Source organism: Calonectris borealis, chromosome 14 (genome assembly GCF_964195595.1).
Source record: "Calonectris borealis chromosome 14, bCalBor7.hap1.2, whole genome shotgun sequence".
In the NCBI taxonomy this organism is placed as follows: domain Eukaryota; kingdom Metazoa; phylum Chordata; class Aves; order Procellariiformes; family Procellariidae; genus Calonectris; species Calonectris borealis.
The window spans coordinates 2,249,340-2,275,075 of record NC_134325.1 but is presented as its reverse complement, the minus strand read 5'-3'; the positions used below and the strand labels follow the sequence as shown (position 1 = coordinate 2,275,075).

At 38.7% G+C, this 25,736-nt stretch overlaps 1 protein-coding gene across 6 annotated transcripts in view; it reads left to right on the top strand.

The window, feature by feature from the left end:
* The window catches only part of CHID1 (chitinase domain containing 1), a 127,483-nt gene that overhangs the window by 8,864 nt on the left and 92,883 nt on the right, over positions 1-25,736 (top strand). For 5 of the 6 annotated variants that reach the window (XM_075162968.1, XM_075162970.1, XM_075162971.1 and 2 more), the window contains 4 exons: positions 613-657; positions 3,591-3,697; positions 5,157-5,218; positions 14,449-14,541. In XM_075162968.1, coding sequence (XP_075019069.1) covers positions 613-657; positions 3,591-3,697; positions 5,157-5,218; positions 14,449-14,541 — 307 coding nt within the window. The remainder of the gene's footprint in view (positions 1-612; positions 658-3,590; positions 3,698-5,156; positions 5,219-14,448; positions 14,542-25,736) is intronic. The other variant, XM_075162972.1, reaches the window with a different exon arrangement.

The following is a 25,736-nucleotide window of genomic DNA, read 5'->3' as shown; positions in this document are numbered from 1 at the left end:
AATTTGTTTTGGGAATGGAAGATAAATTTCATCTGAAGATAATTTTTTCCTTCGCTGTCAAGAAACTGACAGCAAGTTCAGATTTCAGCTAGTATGTTCTTAAATAATAACTAAGTACTTTACAGTTTTGAACTTGATTGAATGTGCAATCTTATTTGAAACAGCTATAATTCTTACCATGTTGGTGCCTACTAACAAATTCTAGTGCAATGACTGCCAAGAGGAGTGGATGGGACACTTGAAAGTACCATCTTTTTTAAAAAAAAAAAAAATTTCCTCCCAGGTGATGCTTGGTGACTTACAGAAGTGTTGTTCTGAGTAGGCAGTAAGATAGTTTCCATCATGAGGCAGAACTGTAAGCAGTAGGGAGGGCTTGGGTAGGGACTATTGTAAGATTGTAGTAAATGCTAGTTATGCTGTGGTGGAGGTGAATACCTTCAAATTCTGCGCATCAGAGGATGTTTCGTCTGTGTTGGTTATGAACTAGTAGTCTGTGGCAGGAAGATAGATGTAATGAAACTATGCTACGTTATTTGAAGAATGCTTGAAAATAGTTGTCATTGTCAACATCATTTATATTTTAACAGTTGTTCTCTTGATGCTGTTTGACAGGCTGGATGAAAGATGTCAGAAAAACCTCCAAAAACATCAAAATAGGTGAGCCTCTGTTTTATGTTTGTTTGTTTTTTATCTTCTTTAACTGCTAGCAGAGCAAAAGGAGGCTTTGTTCCAGGTGTATATGGGAGAAAGGGAGGTTACCTTAGCATAGTTGTATGAAGGAAGAAGTCTGAGAAGAAAAATAAAAGCAGTTAACTGTAGATAACTAAGTAACTGAAGTGTTAATCCTGTTGGTGCCCTAATGTTTTGCCTTAACTTCTTGTCTCTGGATAAACCCTGGGTCACAGGGTCCTCTCTGAAGGAGTACTTTATATATAACACTACATGCTTACGTGGGGGAGCAGACTTCAAACTTGTGCTCAGGAGTTCTGCTTATTTAAAAAGAAAAAAAAAATAATCCAAATCTGAGTCAGTCAGACTTTCCTGCATGACAGTAGAAAAGTCCTCCTTTGGCTCTTCTCCCCTTGAACCTGGGAACTCAAGGGATGTGGCACGCTGTGTGTCTCTAGGGAAAATGACAAACTTTGCTATAGAGATAATACTGTGCTAGACTTCTTACATTTGACTTTTGCAAGAAATCTGTGGAACTGTGAAACTCTTCTTGATACAGAAGGGAAACTTCAAATGTATTAGAAAAATTGAATGCTCAATCAGATATTTTAAATTACTTCAGCTGCCAGATGATAAAGCCTTTGAAATCTCTCTAGAATCTTCTAAAATACTCTTTTATAGCCTTGGTAGTTAGAAAGGGCTTAGACATAGCTCTGTATGAGTTGTTGGCTTTTCCAGTGTGCATGATTGTCAGCTGTTCCAACAGCGGTTTTCCTGACTCTTGTCTATGCTTTTAATGTTTTGTGTTGTTAGAAAAAGTAAGCTTAAGTGCCCATGTTTTACAAAATAAAAATTTGTCATAGGGTCTTGAGATGAGTAGAAGAGTGAAGTAATATAAGGGCTGTGTACAAAAGAGTAAATTAGAGTCTGAGGTGAACTTTTCTATCTTGTTCTTGTGGTAGAAGAGTTGCACAACTTACAGAAAGATTGCTGTTTCATGTTGGTGTTCTTTTAAGACTCTACTTGGGGCCCTAAGTGACAGTTCAATTAAGATAGTTCGATCAAGTGAAGGTATCTTTTCTTAAAACTTGCATCAATGCTGACCTTTAACCAAACATAAAGCGAAGAAAATGTTCTAGAGTGTCAATTATCTGTGCTGCTGAAGTAAGAGAGTGCTCTGACCAGAAGATACTATAGTGCGATGCCAGAATTTGCTTTGAGCGGTGAAAGCATTGCTTACTCCTACCATACTAAGGTAGTTTCCAGGATAATCCAGGATAAGAATCATCTCAACACCAAAGATTTCAGCATACGAATTTCCACTAGAGGCTAGGAGTAGTAAATGAAAGGTTAAATAAATGATATTGGATAATAAGTAAATAATCCTGCTGCCAAAGTTAAATGTACATAATGTATAAGTTATGTAACAAGCACCTACTACGTGGAAGAGAAGAAGCTTAGTCACAGAAATGTTATCCTTACAGAATTCTGAAATACTTAAAAGTGCTGCCAGGCTTCTAAGAGAATTCTAGGTCTAAAGGAGAATTGAAAATATGCATTGTTGAGAAGCCAATAGGTGATTCTTCCCTCAGTCAGGGTCAAACCACCACACTGGCATTACTGCAGCTTAATGCCCATCCTTCGCAGAAGAAACACAGGTCCTAATAAATTCCTACAAGGTGATGCATCATCATGTAACGGTAGAAGTATTAGTCCCTCCTAGACCGTACAATGTAAAAGCTTAAGTTCTACTCCAGCTCACCCAATAATCTGGCTTACTAAGAATCTGAGACAAGACATAGTCTCTCTGCTTAAAAGTACTTCTCAACATGTTGAAAACTAATGCTTGTTTACCCCTACAGGCTTGTTTCAAGAATCAGCAGGTTCATCCTAAAAAAAAAAATTTTTGAAGATAAAACTGCTAATTTAAGGGTACATTTTCTGAAATGCTTAAGTAATGCTCAGTTGAGGTTGAAGCGTTTTCAGATACATTACTCTTAAGTACAATACCGTGCTCCATTCTTCCAAGAACTGACATAATAGGCAATGCATATGAAAAAATGAGGCTGTATCTCTTTGGATGTGAGGCTGAACAAAGTTCAGGTACACTAATACGTCTGCTGTTCAGCTTCAGCTGTAAATAACAAAAGCTAAAACTATGCTAGTCCTGTTGCATGTCAGGTTGGGTTTGTTGGGGTTTTTTTGCACACATCATAAAAGCTTTCCAGACTGTTCTCTTGCTCAAAATATACAAATCAGCTATATTTATACAGTGCTGCCCAGATCAGCTATGAAAACTGTGTTATACTGGATTTGGAGCCTGGTCAGATTCAGGTGATCTTAATTCAGTGTACAGGAGATGAAATTTGGTCCACTCCAGCTATGAAAATGAAGGTTGAGGGCATAGTCACCTACTGTTTCTTAATTCTTCCATGCCTACTTCATTAAAAAAGGTAGATATAAAAAAAAAAAATCATGTTTCTTTTCCATCCTTGCCTGAAAGGTCAGATGATCTTAATGCCAATGAACATCACTGCTAACTCTGCCAGTTGCTTCTTCCATCTCTCCAACCATTCCTGAATTAAAACCATCCCAGTACAAACACAAGGTCAATATCAATGTCACCCACCAGATTTAACAAACGACAAAAGCCAGCAGGAACATCTTTTCCTCACCCTGTGTCAGGAAAGGAGCAGCGCAGTTCTTCCAAGCCCCCACCTCAGCCCTGTCTGACCTGGGTGTGGGTACCGGACGACCACCTTTGTGGTTGCCCAGAGTGAAAGAGTAATGATCTTAGTCATGGGATATGTTGTTTAGCGGCATCTCTGCTGGCATCTGCTGTATTCTGTTTCTGCAGAAATACTCCAGTGTAGATAATAAATTCTTAATTTTCACTACTGATTGACGACTTTGCTTGACAGTGCCTCGAATTTTGTTTGATGGCTGGACTTATCAGGACTTCGAGAGTGTTTTTGTCAGCGAGGATGAGATAGAGGAGCTTTCCAAGAACATGGTTCTGCTAGCCAAGGTAAAAAGACTTTTTGCTAATGCTTATAAAATAGTGTGAGATGATATTTGATTCCTTTTGTAGTGGGTATTTTCTTATTTCCAGTAATTTTATATTACGCAAAATAAAATTCTGCTCAAAACAATAATGAGGCAGGATAGCATGTCCTAGTATGTGTCCAATTCCTGTAAATACAGAGTATAGCAACACTTAAGTGCAGTTAACTACAAGTCTAAAGTGAGACTACATAAGTCTGATCAACGTAACCTTGTTAAGTTATTGTTGGCAGCTGCACTGGTGGCTTTTGCCTGCTATAAATTGTGATTGATAAAACCTGTTCCAAACAGCTGACAGGCTGAATGTTACTAAGGCAGTAGTGGATGCCTGATAAACTTCTCATGGAGGTTGCCTAGTGAGCAGACTGCTTTCCTTCAATTTTCTATTAAAAAATAGATCTGTTAAGCAGGGGCTAAACTGGTTAGTGGCGTTTTTTGATAGGCAGAAAAAGTGTCATGGGTGCAATGAGTGCTGTTTTCTGTGTTACAGGAGTACATTCAGGCTCAGTGTGCTAGAGCTAATGAGCCACTTTTAATACCAAGAATAACTCACTGGATATCTGTTACTGTACAGTTTTGCTCAGTCTGATAGACCAGTTTCCTTGAAATGTTAAGAGGCTGGGGAGAGGAGAAGAGGATTTCCTTTAAGGAACGGTTACTGTTTGCTAAAGGTTTTCTGGCCAGCCCCTTAGCTAATAGCTTTAGAACTATGCATGTGTAGGACTAGACAAGTTGCACCCAAAAGACATTCAGCTTTAGTGGTTGATTCATGACAGCCTGCTTAATTACTGTCAGAATAAGTTTTCTCACTTGCTACGCAATGTAAAGAAATCTTAATATGCTCTAGAGGAAGATGGATGTAGAGGTAAACTGAATAGTTTCTTAAAATTTTTAACTGATACATCAGTTTTAGGTCCTCAGTAACAGTTAGCTTCTTAAGGAAAGGGTACTCAAGTACAACAATATCCTTGATCATGCTAAACATAAATTATCACAAGTGAGATTAATTGTGGAAGATGTTTAGAATCATGCCTATGCCAAGTTAGCGTTTACATCTTTAGACTTTTTTCCCAATATACATGTAAATGTGTGTCAGATGATTTTCTTAACAACCATCTTTCATTAATGGCTGAATTTTCCCAATCTGATACTGGTTTATCCTGTAAGAGTAGAAGTCATGGATAACTAATAGAGATTCTCAAGTTTTGCATGTTTGTTAAATAATTTGTGCTTCTCCGACTTCTTCATGAAATACTGCATTAAAGACGAAGCTGGTATAAGAATACAAAGCATGTTCAATCTGTAATAGTACAAGAAAAACTACAGTAGTTGTGTGCTTTGATACTGTATTATAATCTCTGATACAACCATAATGAATAAGAATGGTGATTAACTGTATATTGTTGTCAATTTCCTTTATTTAGAATGAAAATTTTGATGGTTTTGTAGTTGAAGTTTGGAGTCAGCTAGGAAATCAAAAGCAAACGTGAGTATAAGTCTCTAGGATGCAATTCCTAAAAATTGGCTCTTCTAAAGCATCTTTTTAGTTTGTCCATGTTGATTTGAGTTTGTCATTATAAATAAATACACTTCATTCTAGGACAATTGAAGATTGTTCCACTTAGAATGAAGTAGAAGAGTCTACTCCACTCTACATGAGCTCGAAGATTACATAATAATCTTCATAGTGGACCTAGCAGATCACATTAGCCTTTCATACTTGGGTTCTGCAAGATGTTACTGTTGTACAAGGGTGAAGAAGGTACCTCAGTTGTGTGCTTACTCAGATGTTGGCACTGGCCTTTAATATATCATTGATTGGTTTGGGTTACTGTGTGAAGCTCGGAAGTGTTGGATGCTTTCAAGACCACCAAATTTGAGTTGATTAGGAAACCTTCCAAACCTTTATATAGAGATCTTTTAGACATGAAACTAAAACCAAAATTTCCAACCTGAAGCAAATCTAGGGAGAAACTGGTTCTTCCAGTTCTTGCAAGTACAGTATATTTTAAACTTGGAGTAGTTGATCTACCTTTTGGTAGCTCCACTATGAAGTTTCCGTGAGTCTGCATTTATTGTAGCTGCTAAAACTAAAGGGCTTATCCATATTAAGCTGTTTCATGATATATTCTAATCATTTTTCCTTGAGCAAAAGCCCCTTGGCTGTCTTAACACCTTGGACAGAGTCAAGGTAAGGCAAGATCCAAACTGCTGCTTCAGGAGGAAAACGCAGAAGGTGGGGTGAAATGAATGATGCAGCGCAGCAATCTGAAGATTTTGTGTTAGTTCCCTCAGGAAATTTAGGCATCCATTCCCTAAAGCACAGTATTCCTACCAGCTCTCTATTGCCTAAAATGTCTGGGGGAAAATAGCTTACAAGAAAGCTCTGCAGAATGCAGACTTCATTATGGAAGACTTTCACCTTTCAAAAATGGGTACTTCAGGTTATTCTGTTTAGGGCAAATGTTACTGACTGATGGCATATAATAGTTACTTCCGGAATTGAGTGTGCTATTAATGGAGTCCTATCTTTTCCCTGTAAAATCAACACTTGGGAACAAAGAATTGAAACTGCAGAATCTTTGTAGCCTTGTCAGGGGCTCCACTATTTGCATTGGAACGAATAATCCTTAAGCTAGATGCTCTTGCTCATAATTAGGTAATTTGCCAGGTTGTCCTAAGAGTTGACCTCTATACTGAGCTCTGAACCTATGGCAATGTCTTAATAGGACAACCAATAAGGTGATTTAAGCAATTAGTTACTGCCAGCCAGAAGTTGGGTGTAGTGGTCAGTTTATCTACTGTGCTTACTGTATTTCAGTAAAATTGATGCCTTTCCTATTAGTTAACTTACACAAATGTAAGACAGACTATTACTGTAATTTTAAGACTCACTGAAGACCAATTTAAGCACACTAGTGTCAGAGTGCTGTGTTGCAAATGACACGCATGAACAAAGCATACTTTTTTATTAGCTCCAGAGTGAGTTTACTTGTGGCGTGGTAAAAATGTTGCTCTTTGCCAGGAGTAATGCTGGTTCAAAACGGCATTGCTTGTCCCATCTTGTGTGATAAGAAGTGTTTGCACTAGAGGAGGTACTGCTGTAAGCACCACAAAGCTTTAGCCTTCAGTACCTGAGTGTTATTTAGGTGAAGTATAGAAGCACCACTTACATATTCTCTGTCTGTTATTGATAGACAGGTGTGGGAAGTATTTTCCATAACTTCAGAGAAGGAAAGGGTTATTCTCATAGAGTAGAATGGTAATTGCCTCCTTTGCTCCAAGTCAGTAATGTTTGATCTTATGTGGCCACCTGTGAACAAGACTTTAGGATTATCCTAACTAAAAATGTGAAAGATGATGTTTGGCAGAAAAACATGAATAGAAACAAAAGTTATGAACTGCAGATTTTCCTCCTCTTCAAGACCAGTTTTGATTTAAGTACTTAATTGTAAACCCATTTGTGGTTTTTTTTCCTCCTGTTATTGCCACTCCCCTAGAAATGGTTAGGGTGTTTAAGTTACAAAATACCTTGTGTTGGGCTTGTGTCTTCAGAGACAAGCATTCTGAATAAGGGTAATGTAGGCAGCAAACTGAAGCTGGGCTTGTGTGTGGAGTAATAGTTGTTTTGTGAAAGCAGAAGCGCATCATTACATTAAAATTTTGTCTCATGATGCTTGTGAGTCACGGGACCAGTGTCTTTATTTTAAGATTAAGTCAATTTTTCTATCGCTTGCTCTAAAACTGGACGGCTTGAGTATCCAGTGCCCTGGGGGTTTGCCCTATCAATGTTTTTTGGAGTGAACAGGTGCTTTGAACAGATCTTAAGGGGCAGAATTAAGTGAACTTAGCACCTTGGCAAGCCTGTATTTTTTTTGCACATTGAGTGCTGTTACTTTGGGGTCTGTTGATTTCCTTTTGAATATTACTGATAAATGGGTAAGCACGAACGGTATTTTTCTTCGCTTGTCCCTGCCAGAAAAGAACTGGAGCAGCCCATGACATCTTTACCCCACAGAGTGGCAGTATTGTAACATGATTCATACCTGATCTTCCTTGTCAGATTGTGTCTTTCAAAAGTGACAAACACCAGTAGTGAAGCATGTTCTTAACCTTGGAAGGGTGAGGGTCAGTTGGCAGGTAGGTGTCAACACAGAGATGACTCCTAATCCTTTGGAGATGTGAAGCGTTCATAGAAGAGCAGTTGTAGCAGTTGTGTATGCTCCATATAAAGCATCTGTATTAACTGTTAGGTACATAGTGTAGGCTTTCCTGATTCAGAACCTTCAAGGTCAAACACCTGAAAGTAGCTTAACCTACTTCTAGGTAAAGGAACAAAAGATCCTAATGATCTCCTGGGAACAGATAGTCTGCCTTCAAATTACTTTCAGAGCTGTCTGACAATACAAGGAGACCTGCCTAGCTAATACAATTTATTCCTATTATTTAGTGTGAACATGTTTTAATTTAAAAAGAAAATAAAAAATCAGATGTGTGTTTTTCTGAAATACAAGGAATGTCTCACATAAGCAGTTAGCATCAGGTTATTGAGACTCAACACAGGTGTGTAAAAATATATGGGGATATGCTGCAGCTGCCAGCTTGCCTTATGAAATGACAGAGCGGTGACGTGGATCTGAGTAAAAAGTATTTCACTTGGAATCATTATGGTTTTCATTTTTCAAAACCTAAAGTAAGTGGATAGCAAGCTATTAAATTAATAAATAATAAAATGGCACTCAGTTATTCTAGTGCATCCTTTTGTGTATCTGTGTTGAGGGGAAAGCTGTGGAAATGATTCCTGTTATTTTTTCAATACTGTTCTGGAAAAGAGCCATGATCCTATCTAGTGCACTACCTTAGTGGTGCAGGAACGCTTAATATAGCACAGGTTTCTTTATGAGACTTAAAATGCCTAGAGAGTGGGATTTGCTTATGGAACATTTGTGCTTGATACGGTGTTTCAGCTTCAAAATCAGCATCCGCTCTCTAAAGACAATGTGCAGTGATACTTTTTAGCAGAATGCACCAATATTTCTTGAGGCAGGTGAGTCTGCAAAAGAATCTGAAAACCTGCAAATTACTGTCCTAACTCACTAAGAAATGGGGTTATGATTTAAGCACTACTTCATGTATCAGAAAGCTGGATTAATTGCAGCTGAAGCTCTCTTCTCAGTACACCTCAGCTGAGCAATGAGATACCTTTTTTTCAATAGCTGAACGTGAATTTTGGTTGGATTCAAGAGGTATGATGACATCTTCATAACACATGCTCTCCCCATTGTCTTGATGTTGGGACTTGAAACACTGAATTGCCTAAAGACTTCGTGACAAATTTTGTAAGTATCTCCATATAACAGGGTAACAGTGTTAGCTCCGTGCAAAGCTTCTGTAACCCATAAATCCTGTGACCAGCCTCTTTAAGAACCTGTGAACACTAAGCATTTTTAAAATGAGGCAAATTTAGACACTTCTCTGTCAGCCCTTTGCATGTTTCTAGAAAATCTTGATTTTTTGAGGTACTCACTTCAACATTAGAAACGAATGAAAGTTCTTCCTGCAAGGCCTGAAAAAGAGCCTTCAGTCTCCTGTTTATCCTAGCTGGCATTACAGATGAGGTGAAATGTTGCTAAGAAGTTATGTTGCTGGCATCCACTAAGACGTGAAATTCTGTGGCCTCAGGCTCACCATGTATCTTCTGTTTTACATCTTAAGCAAAACTAACCTAATCTGGTTTTGTTTGTTTTCAAGAACAAAAAATTTTCTAATCATTCTGGTTTGGTGTTAGAATTGCTCTGTAATGCTCAGCAGACTAAAGTCTTAAATTATATTAATACTTTGTGCTGCTTTCTTTTGCGTATTCATGTAAATGTTGATTTTACCAACAGTATAAATTTTATATAAGGGAATTATGTGCCTAAATATAGCTGCCTGGTTTCATGTTAGATATCCTAACATGATAGGGTCCTAGATGCCTCAAGTCTTACACAACAATCCTGTATGCATGCTTTGTATACCTTTGGATGTATAAAACGGCATTAGGTTCTTATATTCAGATGCCGAAATACCACCTGTTCTATCTGAAGAACATGATTTGTCTCGGTATGTGTGTGTGGACCTAAGTTTTAGGGGGTTTATACTGACCAGTTCAGGCTCCTGTAGACGTCTAATACAGATACTTTGAAGTACCCTCTATACTACTGGTACCTACTTCTTTCCTGTGATTTCTGGGAATAGAATTCTTGATATACAAATCACAGTGAGATCAAATTCAATGTGAGATGAAAGACTGCATCTGACTGATGCTGCCTCCTCTCATGCTGACAATCATTGCACAGTGAAAAAGTATTCAGCTTCCCATCTTTTATTCTAACACAGGAAATTAGTCTCCTAATAAAAATCTAAATCAGCCAAGATATCCTATGCAGGTGATACCTCAGTTCTAATGTGTTTTGCTGCTTCTTATAGTTTAAACCTGCTTCTTAATTAAATAACTGTCTTTTATCTAAAACTTTCTTGACTGATTTTGCAATAAAATATTCCAAGTTATTCATGCTGTGTCATTTAAGTTTAGAAATGTACATGGCAGAAATATTGAGATAACTGAGCAAGCAAAGGTTCTCCTGCTTATTTAGTTAACAGCTAGACAGGACGATGTCTCTCTTGCTAATCTCACTTTTGGGTTTATTGGGTGTTTTTTTTCTCCAGAGACCTGGGTCATGTCGTGAAAAAGGCATGAATGCACCCGTCAGAATCTCACAGCATACATAAAAGTGCACACGTTATTCTGATCAGTCTGGCATTAGCTGACAGATGGCACTGCCATCACACAGAATCAATCTGAAAAACGTGATTTCTTGTCACCACGTGCTGCAGGCACTTGGTATCATGCAGAAGATGACCTTCAGACATCTTATTAATGTTGGTAGGAGTATAGGAGCAAAAAGCTCTTCTGGCAGTTCTATCCTTCATGTTAGTCCCTGAAAAATTAATCTATTAATCAAAGATTTGCCATAATTCACTGCAGTTTCTTGGTATTAACTAGGCAATGAAATGGCACAAAAGCACAATTTCTTCTTGAAGTAGACAGCTTTATTCTGTCCAATTTTCTTGACAAGGCATAAATTTCAGGGAGTACCGGCTACCAACTTGTGCAAAAAGTGGCTGAAGTTGGAAAGTTGCAGAGTTCGGAAGGGTCACGTAACTGAAGGGAAGGGTATAACAGCCTTATGTGTCTTCTGCAAGACTTTTCAAATACACCTACAGCCCACTGTCGTGCAGTGAAGTAAACTGTACTACAAGGTGTCCCAAACACAATAGACTAGCAATGCCGGCAAAAGGGAGTTCTGAAAAAATAAGCTTCCCTCAAACTTTGGGTGATGGAAATTTGGAGGTCTGCATACTTTATAGGGGACAAGACACTTTGAAATCGTGAACACTTGGAAAATTGACCTACCAAATGGTAGTGATAATAGAAGACCTAAAACAGTAGGAATGAAGTAGACCTTAATTAGCTCAAGATAGAGTCTTAAAGCTGCCAATGTTTTAGTAGCTACTCTGAAGTTAAATTTGACAATGGTGAAGTCTCTGGTAAATATTTAATGAAGCCTTTTCAGGAAGACTGATTCTATTCCTACTTTCCTGCACCTCATTATAATGTTTAAAATGTCAGTCGCTTTTCTTTCAAAATCACTAGTGGTAATATGAGAGACTATTGTGTTTAAAACACTGGAAAGCACTGTTGGGACACAGTAAAGTTTTAATTTATAGCACACAATAAATGAGCATTCTGCTATTGCTGTTTGGGCAAGAGGGGAAGAGCGCGTATTTGATTTACATAATCTCTCCTGGCTGACAGATGGAAGTGAGCTTAAATTATGTCTTTGACCATTAATCCTGTCTGATTTCCTAGATAGTTTTCCAGGCCCAGAGACCTGGCTTGACAGGTTAGTGAGCAGATGTTAGTCTGGGTTTCTTGAGCAAGAATCTACAGTTGTCCAGCTACCCCTTTTCTTCCTGACCACCTCCAAGTTGAAGCGAATTATTTTTTGGCCAGAGCTATACTGCTTGGATTTGGTGGCGGGAGGAGAGGAAGTGGCTGTTTTGATGGAGTCGGGTTTTAGTTAGAGTCCTGTCTGCTAGCTACAAAATAAAGCCAACAATCCAAACTGCACTTCCGCCCCTTTATCAGGCCACGAATCTCTGTCCTTCATTTACAATTGTAGGTTGTGGTTCTATGCTGTATGCCTTTCTAGTTTTAAAATGTGTCCGCTTTTGTGCAGTCACTGTTTTTGTGGAGACATTTTTACTTCTGCTGGCTAACTAGTGTCTGATATTGCCAAGGAAGGGGGAAACCTTGAATTTAATATTCACTTGAATTTTTTTTTTCTCTGCATCCGGTTCAAAATAATCCCAACTGCTGTTCTTCTTATGCTTCAAAGCATTGCTATCTGGATAGCAAAATTTTAGAAGCTGAGGCAAATATATGGAGATGCAGAGTGGGAGTGAGGGTGTTAGCCTTGTTTCTAAATGAAAAAGACGTTATCTTGCTCTGCACTTATGTTAGGTTCTTTTGTCCTATTCTGCCCCTCCTTCTATCCCTTCACCTTCTAAATAATTAAATTTAAAGTCAGCAAATGTTTTGCATGGCGTAGAGGTTTCAAAGTTCCTACAGCTAATAAAGGCAGCCAGGCAGAGAGGAGAGATCCCTGCTGATGAACGGTGTAGAATGATCTCAATGCCAGAGGAATTGATTCTTTGCTCAAATTTATCTTATATGTAGCATCTCTGACATCTAATAAAGGGTGCACTCATACTGCAGTTTGGGCATAATTAGTTAAAAAGGTCACTTAGCTATGAGACACAAATCAGTGGGAAAGAAGGCTTAGCTAGTTTTAATACTGATTATAGTTTTTGATAAGATTATGTCATGTGGGAGCCATGATGTTTATGTTGGGAGTCAATAAATGCTTGTTTAGTTTAGTGTTGTAATTTTTTAATGCGTTCCTATGGAAAAGGATTCTTCTTTGCTATAATTAATGTCTGAATAGCGACACTTTTAATATGGAATGCATATGATAAGGAAATGGGAGGGAAAGCTGTTACTTTCCCAGAGCAAGAATGGTAGAAGTACATGGTGCAGCCAGACAAAAAGCTGATTCCTGTAATTTCATGTCTCCCCCTGGAAGAGGAATACAGGTGGCAGTGTGACAGTTCATTGTCAAGAGCTGTTCAGCACAGCCAGGTCTCAAATTGTAAGCACAAAATACTGATGGTATTGGGAAAGTAATAAAACTTGCTTTGTTTGTTTGCCAGGATTTTGAGAGTAATGGCTTTTGTAGCATCCTTAGGAAGTTTTCATCAGGCATCAAACCATTTCAGGGAAAATGAAAATACTTGGTTACCTTTGGATAGCGTCTACATTGTGCAAGTCAAGCATCATTACTGTGATGGATAATCATATTGGATGATCAAGGATTTCAGAAAAATATCTCTACGATGATACTGCCTTGAAAGGCATGACAGTACCAAAAGTTGTTTCTGAGAGGTCTAATCCAGTTTAAGTGTAGCAAACAACTTGGATGATCGCCTATGTATATCCTGCCTTTCCTGCTTTAGTACTTTTAGCCGACTGGAGTGGGTCATGAAGTTGCTTTCTGCTTGGTTCAGGTTTAAGCATAGTTCTGAACTGATCTAGAATTCTGTGCTAATATAATCTGTCTGACTGCCTTTGTGGATCCACGCTGCCAGTGGGTAAATGTGAAAGTTGACTTTGTTCTGAAAAATCAAATGACTTAAGGGAGGCACACAGAAGGGCCATATTTATAGTGCAAATTGAAGGTAATATTGGACTCCTCTTAAGCTAACAATAGCCATTAAACTTTTTTACTTCTGCAGTCTGTCTCTGAATGATTTTCTATTAACATCACCCTTCAAATCAGGAAAACTAAAAATGGTTTACATGAGAATTTTGGAGTTTATTTTCCTATTGAAATGTTTAGAATACGGATATGAAAATCAGCTTTTGTGAAAGTCTTTAAATGATGCATATGGAAGGTGATACTTCCAGATATGACATTGTCAAACATTTCTTTTGTAGCTATACAGTAATATATACTGTATATTGACAGCATATATTGAGAAACAAAAGGATTATTTATACAGAAAAAAACAGCAGCAGAGATTCTTCTAAATACAGGCCTCAAAAATATCCGCTGAAGGTTGCATGTCTTGCTGTGAAAGCATCTCTATAAATTCTCAGCCCTCATGCGTAGTAATACAGTGGCAACTTGAATCTGTTCAACAGCTGCTTGTTTCAGAACAATGTTTGGTTCTTCTATTGATCTAATTCTTTTTACTGAATATGACCTCAAGAGGTGAGCTGCTCTGATGAGATATGCTGGTTTTACATGCTAACAATGCATAATTAGATTAAAATAAAACTAGGAAACATTTTAGCCCCAAGGTGATCACCAGTTCCAATAAAACTAAGACTGTCTCCAGCAGTTCAGTGTTCTTAGTCCTGGAAGAGGGTAAACCTCTGACCAGTCTTCCTAATTTTTTTTTTCTGCTATGATCATTCACTACAGACTGTGTTTGGCTCTCTTGCCAGCTGCATCTTTTCAATTATTTCTACTGTTACTTGTTAACTTGCTCTTGCCAACGTATAGCACCAGTTTTACTGCCTTTCCCTCTAACAATATATTTATATTTCAGGGAGTTGATTCACTTGCTCATTCATCTTTCTGAAGCTCTGCATGAAGCACAACTTAAACTCATACTGGTCATCCCTCCTGCAGTTGCAGCAGGGTGAGTATTCCTATTTAGATGGCAGGTTCCAGATGAGAAATACTTTCTTGTCTGATATACAATAAATTCAAAGCTTGCTTTGTAGCTATGCAGCTTAAATGAATAAGAAGTTACTTGAGTTTGATTGGTAGTCCTGTCTTCACGCGTGTTGCGCTGAATAGTCTTAGTAACCATGTGCATTCATATATACCTCATAACTTCTGATGTCAAAATAACTTGCAGAGGGGCCTCCTATTGTGGTGTTAACCCAAAATGTCTGGTAAGAACTTCTAAGAGAACAAGAGCAGAAACAGTTGTGGAGCTTAATGACTTGTTGCCAAGGAGTGAAAAGGGTGTCATAAAGGTAGCATATAAAAGAATTTTCTGAGCCTCTGGGCACAATCTCAGCTATGATAGATAATAGTTATTCTTTAAGTAAGAAAAACAGAGCTACAGGATGGAATTATAGCTATAATAGGGCTGTGGGTTTTTTAGATTATTTATTTTGAGTTGATAGTTCATATGTACAGAAAATGCATGTAGTAGGAGGGTAATATTTAGAATTGTTAATAATTCTATTTATTTGTGCAGTGATTTGAATCTGATGGATGTACCAGTTTATATGCTCTTCTGGCTCAACAGCAGTAAGCAGTTCTTATCTTTCAGTGTTTATAGCAGAGAGATATTTACTTCCTAAGATTGTATTTGTTGAAAAAACAAAACCCATGTGGAAAATGAGAATGTAATTTCATTATATGTGGAAGGAATTTGAATCTTCTTAAGTTTTTACATTTTTAGGAAAAGATTCTACATTGTCTTTAAGTGATGTATAGTAAAACTGAAAAAAACCACAGTTTTACTATATCTCTAATCTTTTTCTGGAAAGAAAATGGCACTCCAGTATTTCGGTATGTCAGGGAGATTGCGTACAGTCCTTCAGGGACTTCTGTATGATCAATCAGTGATTACATCCATGTGAGAGTGAGCAGATAAAACTGAAGACAAGGGTAGAAGGTGATTCAGAATGCCAGCAGAGTGATGTGACTTCATTATCATAATTTCAAATTGAAATGCGGGCTATGCCAATGCTATACAGCTTTATTAGCAAGAGTTTTGCCAGTATCCATCTGCAATTTGGTAACATTTGTTCACATTTGGATGCCCTTCCAGGTTAAAAGATGCATGGTATCCTTGCATCGTGAGCATAAGCTATCTGTTGTGCTACCTTGTGGAAAAGTGTTTATGGTATACAATACTGCTACAAGGATATACAAGGAATACATCATGCCTTTCAGAGAACTGTGGTAGTAAGGGTTATCTTATCCCAAACACTACCAGGTTCTGAATCTCTGTATTCCACTCTCCTCTTTCCTTGCTTCTCAAAAGTAATGAGTGTCCCTGTTACACTGTGGATAGGCCAAATGTTAAAGTTATGTATATGTCATGGGTGATGGCCTTTTATTGTCGGAGTGAGAAGCTCCAAATCCCCGTTAGTTGTTTTTAAGAGGTTTGGTGGGGGCTCTTGTCATATGGGACTGCAGAATAGTGAAGCATAACCTGTTGCAGAGGATTACATACACAAAACAGTCTTCATAAAGTAATTGAGTATGTTGCAGTGCGTTGTGCTAACTACAGAATAGGTGACAGATGGGACACGTGCTAATCGTATGTTGTGCTTATTCCTTATCTCTGAATTTTACCTAAGGGAATAGGTTCCTCCTCGTGGTTATGCAGATATTTTTGGCTTACTGGGCTTGACTTGCTGATAATGATAACTGGGGAAGGCTTGTAATATTTCCATAGTCGGCAATGCAAGATTATTGCCAACTGTATGAGGTTCAACAAGGCCAAGTGCCGGGTCCTGCACTTGGGCCACAACAACCCCATGCAACGCTACAGGCTTGGGGAAGAGCGGCTGGAAAGCTGCCCAGAGGAAAAGGACCTGGGGGTGCTGGTTGACAGCCGGCTGAACATGAGCCAGCAGTGTGCCCAGGTGGCCAAGAAGGCCAACGGCATCCTGGCCTGTATTAGGAATAGTGTGGCCAGCAGGAGCAGGGAGGTGATCGTGCCCCTGTACTGGGCACTGGTGAGGCCGCACCTCGAATCCTGTGTTCAGTGTTGGGCCCCTCACCACAAGAAGGACATGGAGGTGCTGGAGCGTGTCCAGAGGAGGGCAACGAAGCTGGTGAAGGGCCTGGAGCACAAGTCTGATGAGAGCGGCTGAGGGAACTGGGGTTGTTTAGCCTGGAGAAGAGGAGGCTGAGGGGAGACCTCATCGCGCTCTACAACTACCTGAAAGGAGGTTGTAGCGAGGTGGGTGTTGGTCTCTTCTCCCAGGTAACAAGCGATAGGACAAGAGGAAATGGCCTCAAGTTGCGCCAAGGGAGGTTTAGATTGGACATGAGGAGAAATTTCTTTACTGAAAGAGTGGTCAGGCCTTGGACCAGGCTGCCCAGGGAAGTGGTGGAGTCCCCATCCCTGGAAGTATTTAAAAGACGTGTAGATGAGGCCCTTAGGGACATGGTTTAGTGGACATGGTGTGTTGGGTTGATGGTTGGACTCGATGATCTTAGAGGTCTTTTCCAACCTTAATGATTCTATGATTCTATGATTCTATGAAATTTTTTTTCCAAGTTTCCTTTTTCCTTCAAGCTGTTCAGCAACCTTATGCCTGCACATGAAAATTCAATTATGTAAGTCAATCTTAAATAGAGAGTCATTATTAGGTATTTTTCAGATAAGAGTTAGTAGACAGCTAAAGAAAAATATTACAATGTTTTACTTTTCTCACCTTGGGCTGTATAACAGTGTGGACAGGCTCACAGCCACTACAGTTTATGGCAGTTTAACAGCACAGTTTCAGGATGGTGTTGTACAACCTCCTAAATTTCTTGTAGGCTGTCACAATCTTTCAGTGTACATTCATTTTCAAGGTGCCAAAAAGGCTGAGAAAATGGAATGCCTGAGCAGGCTTATAAATGTCTCTTCTGCGGCTGGACTTTTCTATGCAATGGTCTCAAGTTTTTGTTGTGTTTTGTGGGGAGGGCTGATAGCACGAGGGGGAAACAAAGCATTTCTGCTTACAGATATCTGTGCAGAGCTTAAATGCTGCCTGCTGAAAAGATTCAGGGACCCTGTAGTACGTGACTAAAAAGTTGTCTATGTGCTGAGATCAGTTAGCATCTGCACTATAACTGTGATGTCACCTCTTCTGTAGGTTAGTGATGTAATCCCATCCAAACCAGTTCCTGAATATAGGATATGTACGTTCTACCATCTTAAGACTGTAAGCCCAGAATAATAACTACCTCTAATTTTGTTCTTCAATAGCTGCATGAAATCTGATTGCAGTTTATTTTCTGTAAAACTATGTACTTCAGGATGGTTTTTATTGCTTTATGTTTTCCTCTATTGCACGGTATAACCGTTTTATATCCTCAAAATGAAGTAGCTGGCAAAAATCCCTTTGCTTCCATGTCTGCCTGGCCACCAAATTTTGATAGGCAGAGAGGGAGAAGCAATGTCTTGAAGACTATGGCAAAAGCAAACAAAATACATTCCATGTAAATTGGTAGACAGTCCTGTAAAATAATACCGGTACAGAGCCCTTTTCTTTAGGGACGGAAGGGTTCTGACAGCCTAGCTGCATTTTGAGGAGATTCCTTTCTGTCAAGCCCCTCTGTTTCTACCTCAATTCTGGTGTTTTTTGCATCATGTTTTGTGAGACACTGTATTCATAGAACAGTATTAGTTTCTAGTGCCTTATGGCATTAAGAGAGTAGATCCAAGTCTCAGGACAACACTAGACTTGTGCTGTTGTTTCTTTTTCTCCGGACATGGTGTGGCTTCTTCCCATTTCTCCCTGTACTCTGTATTTTCCATGGTCTTCCCATGTCAGAATACACACCTGTAATCCTGAGGTAGTTTGGCATGCTGCTACACTCCAAATCTTGTAATGCACAAAAAGGAATGCACTATATAAATGGGGTCAAGAATTTATTGTTCATCCACTTAATGTTTTAATGGTCTGATAGTCCAAATTATCTAGTTAATACAGAAAAGCCTCATTAACATTACAGCTGGAATTGTTATGCAGAGCCTTCACACTTTCTACCCCTTTCCTTGGTGGTATGCTCACCCTTCCACTGTTCCTGTGGGTCCTGAGGTTGACACGCAGTATTCCTTGAGCAGAAAGTTGAGTCATCAGCATGGTGAGGTCTTTCTCAGGAGCAATGTGATATTCATGCTGGAAGTTTCTTCTTTGTCAGCCTTGGGTTTCACTTGGGGCTATTTCACATGTTTTCTTATCACAATCTGCTTCCTCTTCATTGGCTCTCAGCTGAAGTTTGAAGTTTGTGCAAACTCCTCAGGTCGGTCAGACCTTTTCCGTATGTGGTATTCCCAGAGCTGGAGGCAGTAGTCACTTGACCACCACACAATTATTTGAAAGAAATTTCAGGCCATAAGATGCAGAGGATTTTAAAAAGGAGGAAGCTTTTAATCAACACTGTTTCTCAGGATGAGGCATCGCATGTGTTGGAAGTAACCAGAGCTGCAGGGCGGGTATGTTGTTCCCTACTGTCATGGATGTCTTTGTGTGGCTGTTGAGAGCCACTTTTGTGACTGGTAATACTTGAGTCTTAGGAAGCCAGCTTTCTCTGTCAAGAGAACGTTGAGAGTCATTCAGATTCGTTTCAGAATATAAATGCTTAGGAGCTTCTTCTGAAGCATGGGTGGCTTTGCTGGTAAAACTTTCTACTGTAGGGAAGGTTCCAGGAACTGAACCATGCTTTTGGCTATTGTCCTCTGAAATGCTAGCATGGCTCCCAGTAAACCAAAGTGTTATATGCCTTATTGTATTAACTCATTGCGCCACAGAGCAGTAACTGCAATACTTCTTTGAAAATAAAGACATGGAAACTAAGTCCTTAAAAATCTATTCCTGGCTCATGAGATAACCTTTGCAACATTCACAGACCATTAATACTCTCATTTCTTGCAGATTTCTCTGGAAAATTGTGAGCTGGTATGCCTTTGCATCACATGGATGTTCACTGGTGATAACAAATATTTTGAGATTCTTATGCTTTGGTTAAGTCAAAAGTAATGAGGAATTACTATGTCGTCTTCTTCTATGTCGTCTTCTATGCATGCTTTAAAGCTTAGAAGTACATTGGAGTTAATGGTATCAATAAGCAGAATCCTGAAATTTTCTTTCTGCCTTACTTGACTTTTTAGATAGTAACTGTACTTGAAAATTTTTGATTTATAGGATAACAAGCTTCAACTGAAAAGTGCTTCCCATTGTGTATTAAATATCTCGTGTCCTGAAACACACTTTGGGTTTTAACACTTACACATGGTTGAAAGTGTGCTTTAATGCATCTTATATTCTTTATTTGTTGGAATCACTGTAGACTGATAATCAAAAATACAGAAAAAGGCATGGAAATAAGTACCATCAAGAATCAAATAATATTTTAGTTCAGCAGCTGGCAAAAGACTGATAAAGGAGACATGAGCTGTGTGTGGAATACTCTAACCAGCTGGGATACTAGGAGCTGAAACATTGTTCCTTTTGTGTTCTACCCTGATTAAAATTTGAAGAGAGAGCATAGTTAAATGTAAGCAGTTTATTTAGGAATTTGTAATTTAGACTCCTTTGATATGCATTAAGATCAAAGCTGTCTGGCAGCAAATGCTATCTGAAAGGAGACACTTTTAAGAGCTAAAAATACTGATTTGCTTAGGGAAAAACAGTCTAGAAAATGCAGCATTGCATATGAGATCAAGTGCATGATGCAGGAAGGAAACATATTAGGTCATCTGTTTAACTTCACGAATTCAGCTTTTGCAAACAAAAACTAAGTGAGACTGATCCTCTAGCTGAAGCTTGCTTTCATAACTAAAGGATCTGGTGAAGCCTTTGGTTTTTGGTTTGCTTGTGAAATGTTCTGGGCTAAAAGAAAACTTCACTTGCAAAAGAATCTTTTTTTTTTTTTAAAATCCAGACATTTTATATATTCCTTTACAACATTTGTTATGTATCTGTTTACAACATTGTCCAAAAACAGTTGCACTGGCATAATCAAGGGGTGGGAATGTGTGTGGAGGCTGATCGGGAGGCAGATCTCTCTAGCAAACTTTGCTGTCACAGAGAATGCATGTAGAGCTACCATGGTGGCAAACACAGATTGAGATAGTTAGTATTTCCATCCACCTGATGTCCAGGGATTGCATGATTTTCCTGCAAACCATAAGTGATTTGCAAGAGAGAGGAACAGCAGGAGCCAAAGCTATGCTCTAAAAAGTGTGTGTGTTATACTGTGACTCTCCTTTAGGATGTGAGACTTGTGGTTGCGTATGTCTTAAGAGAGGTGCTAGGATTGCTGGGTTATGTAAATGGTTGCTAGAGCAGATGGTTTGCTGAAGACTTTCAGCCTGTCTTTCAACACTCTCAAAATGTTAGAGTGTTACTGCTTTTAACACTCTTTAATGCATGGATATGGATGCATGTATAAACTATATGAGTACCATTTCTAAAACGGAATGGGTAGCCAGGCGTATTCTGCCCATTGGTGGTGGTGGGTAACTCCATTTGTGCTGACTAATCCTGGGCTTGATTAAATTCCTGGCTTAAATGTGTGCACTTCAGTGATTATTGTACTGCAGAAATTATACTAGTGAAAGCTGCGTGGATGTTTTTATACAGATATCACAAGCTTCTTTCCGAATAGGATAGCTGTGCTGGAGTGAACTATCTTTATGCCTAAGTGTGCTGTTGAAAAAAAAAAAAAAAAAAGATGGCAAATGGGACTTGCAGTTTGGTTGCACCTGTTCTCTAAAGTCTGTAAATCACAGGGATTGAGTTGGTTATTTTATTTGTTTCTCTATACTTACATGCTTTATAATATGTTAGGGATGCTTTTTCAAAGGCAAAAAGTGAGGCTTTGAATTTGAATAGTAACTCTTTCCTGTCTGCAAGTAAATTTAATTTAATCTGACTAGATTATTACATATTTTGTCCAGGTTCAGCAACCATTTTATCTGTGGTGTTTCCCAGTTACTGTAAAGAAACCAATGAGTAAAGAAAATTCTTGAGTTTATTCAGATGAGCTATCATCGGGAAGAGCATCAGTAATACTCCTGTTTCCTGCTGTCCTGAGAAAGAGCAAAGGCAGACAAAGAGCTCTCAGGAGCCGTGGATAGGATGTTGTCTTCACGGGATTCTGAATCTGGCCATGGTTGCATAACCATGGCCTTGCTGGCGTTTGTAGTTTATTACAGACATTAGACATATGGTGTAACTGTGTTCAGGATCAGCTTGGTATACACTAAGTCATGAAAAGCTGTAAAGCTGTTAGTTTTGCTAAACACAATGTTAAATAAATCCTTATTTACAGGCAGGTTGTTAGTGGTCACTTTTCTTGGACTTTTATTGTCCCCTGAAGTATAATCCTTTGCACAAAGTAGCAATAAAGAATGGCATTGGCTGTGTAACTTCATAATATAACACTGTGCTCTTTACTTGCATTTTGATGATTAGGATATGCCGTAAGCAGTTTGTCCTGTATGATGGATATCCTTTTAAAACACCTGTCTTTAGGTTACAAGACAGTAGCTGCTCCTTGAATAGCAGATGGCTCTTTATCTCTCGAAGATGCATGGAATCTGTAAATGAGAAAAACTAAAATCTCAAGTAAACAAGTAAGCTCAGTTGCCCACTTTAGTTGCTCCTCATTTTTCAACAGCTGGGAGGCAGAAGAGCTCAGGCTGTTGTTTTTTAAAATGCTTTTGGTTAGAAAAAGGAAGGTTGAAAAGGGAAATTAAATCTTTTTAACCAGGTGTAAAAGTATTCATGATGATGATGACCTGCTGACAGCTCAACTGGAAATAACAGCTATAGTATTTGTTAGCAAGGTCAAGTCTGATGAGGAGCGGCTGAGGGAACTGGGGTTGTTTAGCCTGGAGAAGAGGAGGCTGAGGGGAGACCTCATCGTGCTCTATAACTACCTGAAAGGAGGTTGTAGAGAGGTGGGGGTTGGTCTCTTCTCCCAAGTAACAAGTGATAGGACAAGAGGAAACAGCCTCAACTTGTGCCAAGGGAGGTTTAGATTGGATATTAGGGAGAAATTTCTTCACCGCAAGGGTTGTCAAGCACTGGAACAGGCTGCCCAGGGAAGTGGTTGAGTCACCATCCCTGGAGGTATTTAAAAGATGCTTAGGGTGGTTTAGTGGTGGACTTGGCAGTGCTAGGTTTACGGTTGGACTTGATGATCTTAAAGGTCTTTTCCAACCTACATGATTCTATGAAATATCTCGACTTATTTAACATGCCATTGAGAACTTTTTTGGGGTCTTTTTTAAGGAAGATCACATTTAAGATACTAAGAGCTTGTTTTGTCATACCCTGAGTATGATGAAGCTACGAAAAGCACTGGTTACTTTCTCACTGTTAAGAGCTTTAGAATTACAGATGTAAAACCTGTTAAAGTAGCGATTGCTGCATTTCTGAAGAAAAAAAAAAAACAACCTGCTGAAAACCTCCAAAACTTTGGAGTTTTGTATTTATCGATCATAATTAAAATACATGGTAGACAGTTTTAAAAACGGATTGTTTCAATGTTTTAAGAAGCCCCAGGTAACACAAGGCAGCTTTATACTTTAGTAATTTTATCAAGTCTAGCATGATAGTACTAGATGTATATCAGACCTTGATCCAAGTGATAGTATGCAAAATAGCTGCTGTTCTTACCTGTGTCTTAATAACAAGTTACCAGTACAAAGCAGAGGTCATTGAGCAGTATGTTTTCATTTAACCTTATGGGACATAGTGTTTGGGATTATTAGCAAGAATGAAGCACATTGTAAACAAATCATTGGAGCTATCAGTGTCCTTATGAAGTTCTCAAAAATACTACTACTGGTAAATTGCATATAGTTTAGCTGGAATAAATTGTTATCTCCTGGCCAGTTTCTGATAGTATATATCAAAGTAATATTTAAATTAAAAACAAGCACGTTTGTCTCTGATAAAAGGTGCAGTTAACCTCACAGTTTTGCATCTGGCAAAAGGACTGGGAAGCATTAGTGGAAATATGAAGTATGGTTTCTCATCTCTAAAACAAAAGCTGTCAGTATGAATTTGATGTAAGTGCCAGCTTTCTTAAAATAGTCCACTCTGCAGACGTGCGACTGTTGGACTGGGGTGACATTTCAGGTGGGACCCATCAGCAAACCTTGTATGGAATAAATAAACCAAAGTCTGTTAATGTTTTAGTATGCGTCATGTTTTCTAGACCTTGGATCGTTCTTCTCTGGACTCGCTCTAAATCTCCTACATCTTCCTTAATATATGGTTGCCTGAACCATATATTTTAAGTCATGGCCCTTAGATTTCCCAGGAAGAAATATGTGTCCATATGGTATAGAGCAGAATATATAGGACAGCTCAGATCAACTGTGTGGCACATGCCTAGCAAGTCTAGTATATTCTGGATACATTAGACCTGTTGTATATGTGGTATTAAAATCAATCTTTGCTGGACCTCTGTAAAATCTGGGCCAAAGAAGTGGTAGGGCAATATATCTCATATGAAAGTGACCTAAAGCATTTTCCTAAAACGGTAAGGCTGGTGGATTGTTTTTAAGTTTGTGGAAGATACCAGATTGATAAGTAAACATTTAACAGGAGGTGATCAGATCTTGAAGTTATTCCAGAAACATTAAAAATTACCTGGGATTAATGCCATGAGATTAAGTAAAGATGGATATAAAATACTGGTTTTAGGAGGGAACAGTAAAACATGGAAATGCATGGAAACTTTCTGGGTAGACCTGTGTTGGAAAAGGATCAGACAATTTGAAAATGCCGAGGCAACAGGGCTGTGAGATGTAGGGAAAGGGACACTTTTCATTTTGAGACGATTGTCAGGGAGCTTTTAGAGTAACAAAAGGTAATTATTCTGCTCTTAGTGGTAGGCAGTTCTCATGGAAAACTGAGTCTGGGGTGCTATATTTATAGGAGAATGTAGAAAAATGAGTGTGTTTAGAGGAAAGCAAGAAAAATGGCTAGAAGTATAGATAATGTCTTTGAGGAAAGTTTGAAGAACTGTATTTTGTATATTAAAAAGAGGAAAACAAGTGTCAGGAGACATAATTAAGTCTTCAGTTGTGTCAACAGGGGCTGTATAAGTGACAGTGATACATTGGTCTTTATATCAGCTTGGAAGAACAGGATAAAAATACTCTTAGTTCATAATAAAGAATTCTTAGGTTGAACACTAGAAAAAGAATAATGTTGGATGGCAAAACACTGTAGAAACACCTAGGAAAATTTTGGAATCTCTATATGCCTTTTGAACTTCATGATACACATCTAGGTAGCAGGTGATGCAAGCTGTGCGAGGAGAAAAGGGAGAGCAGCACCTTTATTAATTTCTTTGGGTGGCAGAATTAATGCTCCATAAATGCCTGTTTGGCAGAAGAGTGCAAGGAAGCAGAGCTGAACCAGTGGGAGGAAGAAGAAAAAGAGTATGCTCTGTTGTGAAACTTTCTTCCTCTGTCCGAGGAACAAAGCATACAAATGCACCTTCCCCCTGTTTCTCTTGAAGAGCTGTGGGCAGCTCCTTGTGCAGAGGATACACCTAGGACTCAAGCTAGCCACCTTCTTTTTTTTAATAGATACTTTTGAAGGCTTTCTTTATTAAGCCTTCCTACTAAAGTTTTAGGTAAGCTAGAAATCTAGAGAAGTTTTTCTTTTAGTTGTGATTAAAAAAGGGTGGGTGGGGCAGACACAGCAAAGGGATGGAGAGAGTTGAAGATACCTACGTCAGGTTTTGGCATTCTGTTCTTAAATTGAGACTTTATAGGCTTGCTTTTAGCCTCAGTGAATTAAAATGACAAGTAAACATTTCCTAAATAATATCTAAAACACTGAAGAGGCCCATGCTGTTAAATTTATAACCTTATGTGAATTTTCATGAGTTGTCTACAATTAACAAAACATGCCTATGACAAAACATTTTCTGTCAGATACTGTGCTGGCTGTTTTCTCCTTGCTCTGAAAAGTTTGCCACATCTGTATGTGAAGCACAACATCTCTAAGTGTGTTTCTGCTTCCCGTCCATTCTCAGCTAAGGGCAGTCATATCCCAACCATCATTTTTAACTGCTGCTTCTTACTGTGGCTGATCTCTTGTTTGATTGGAAAAAAAG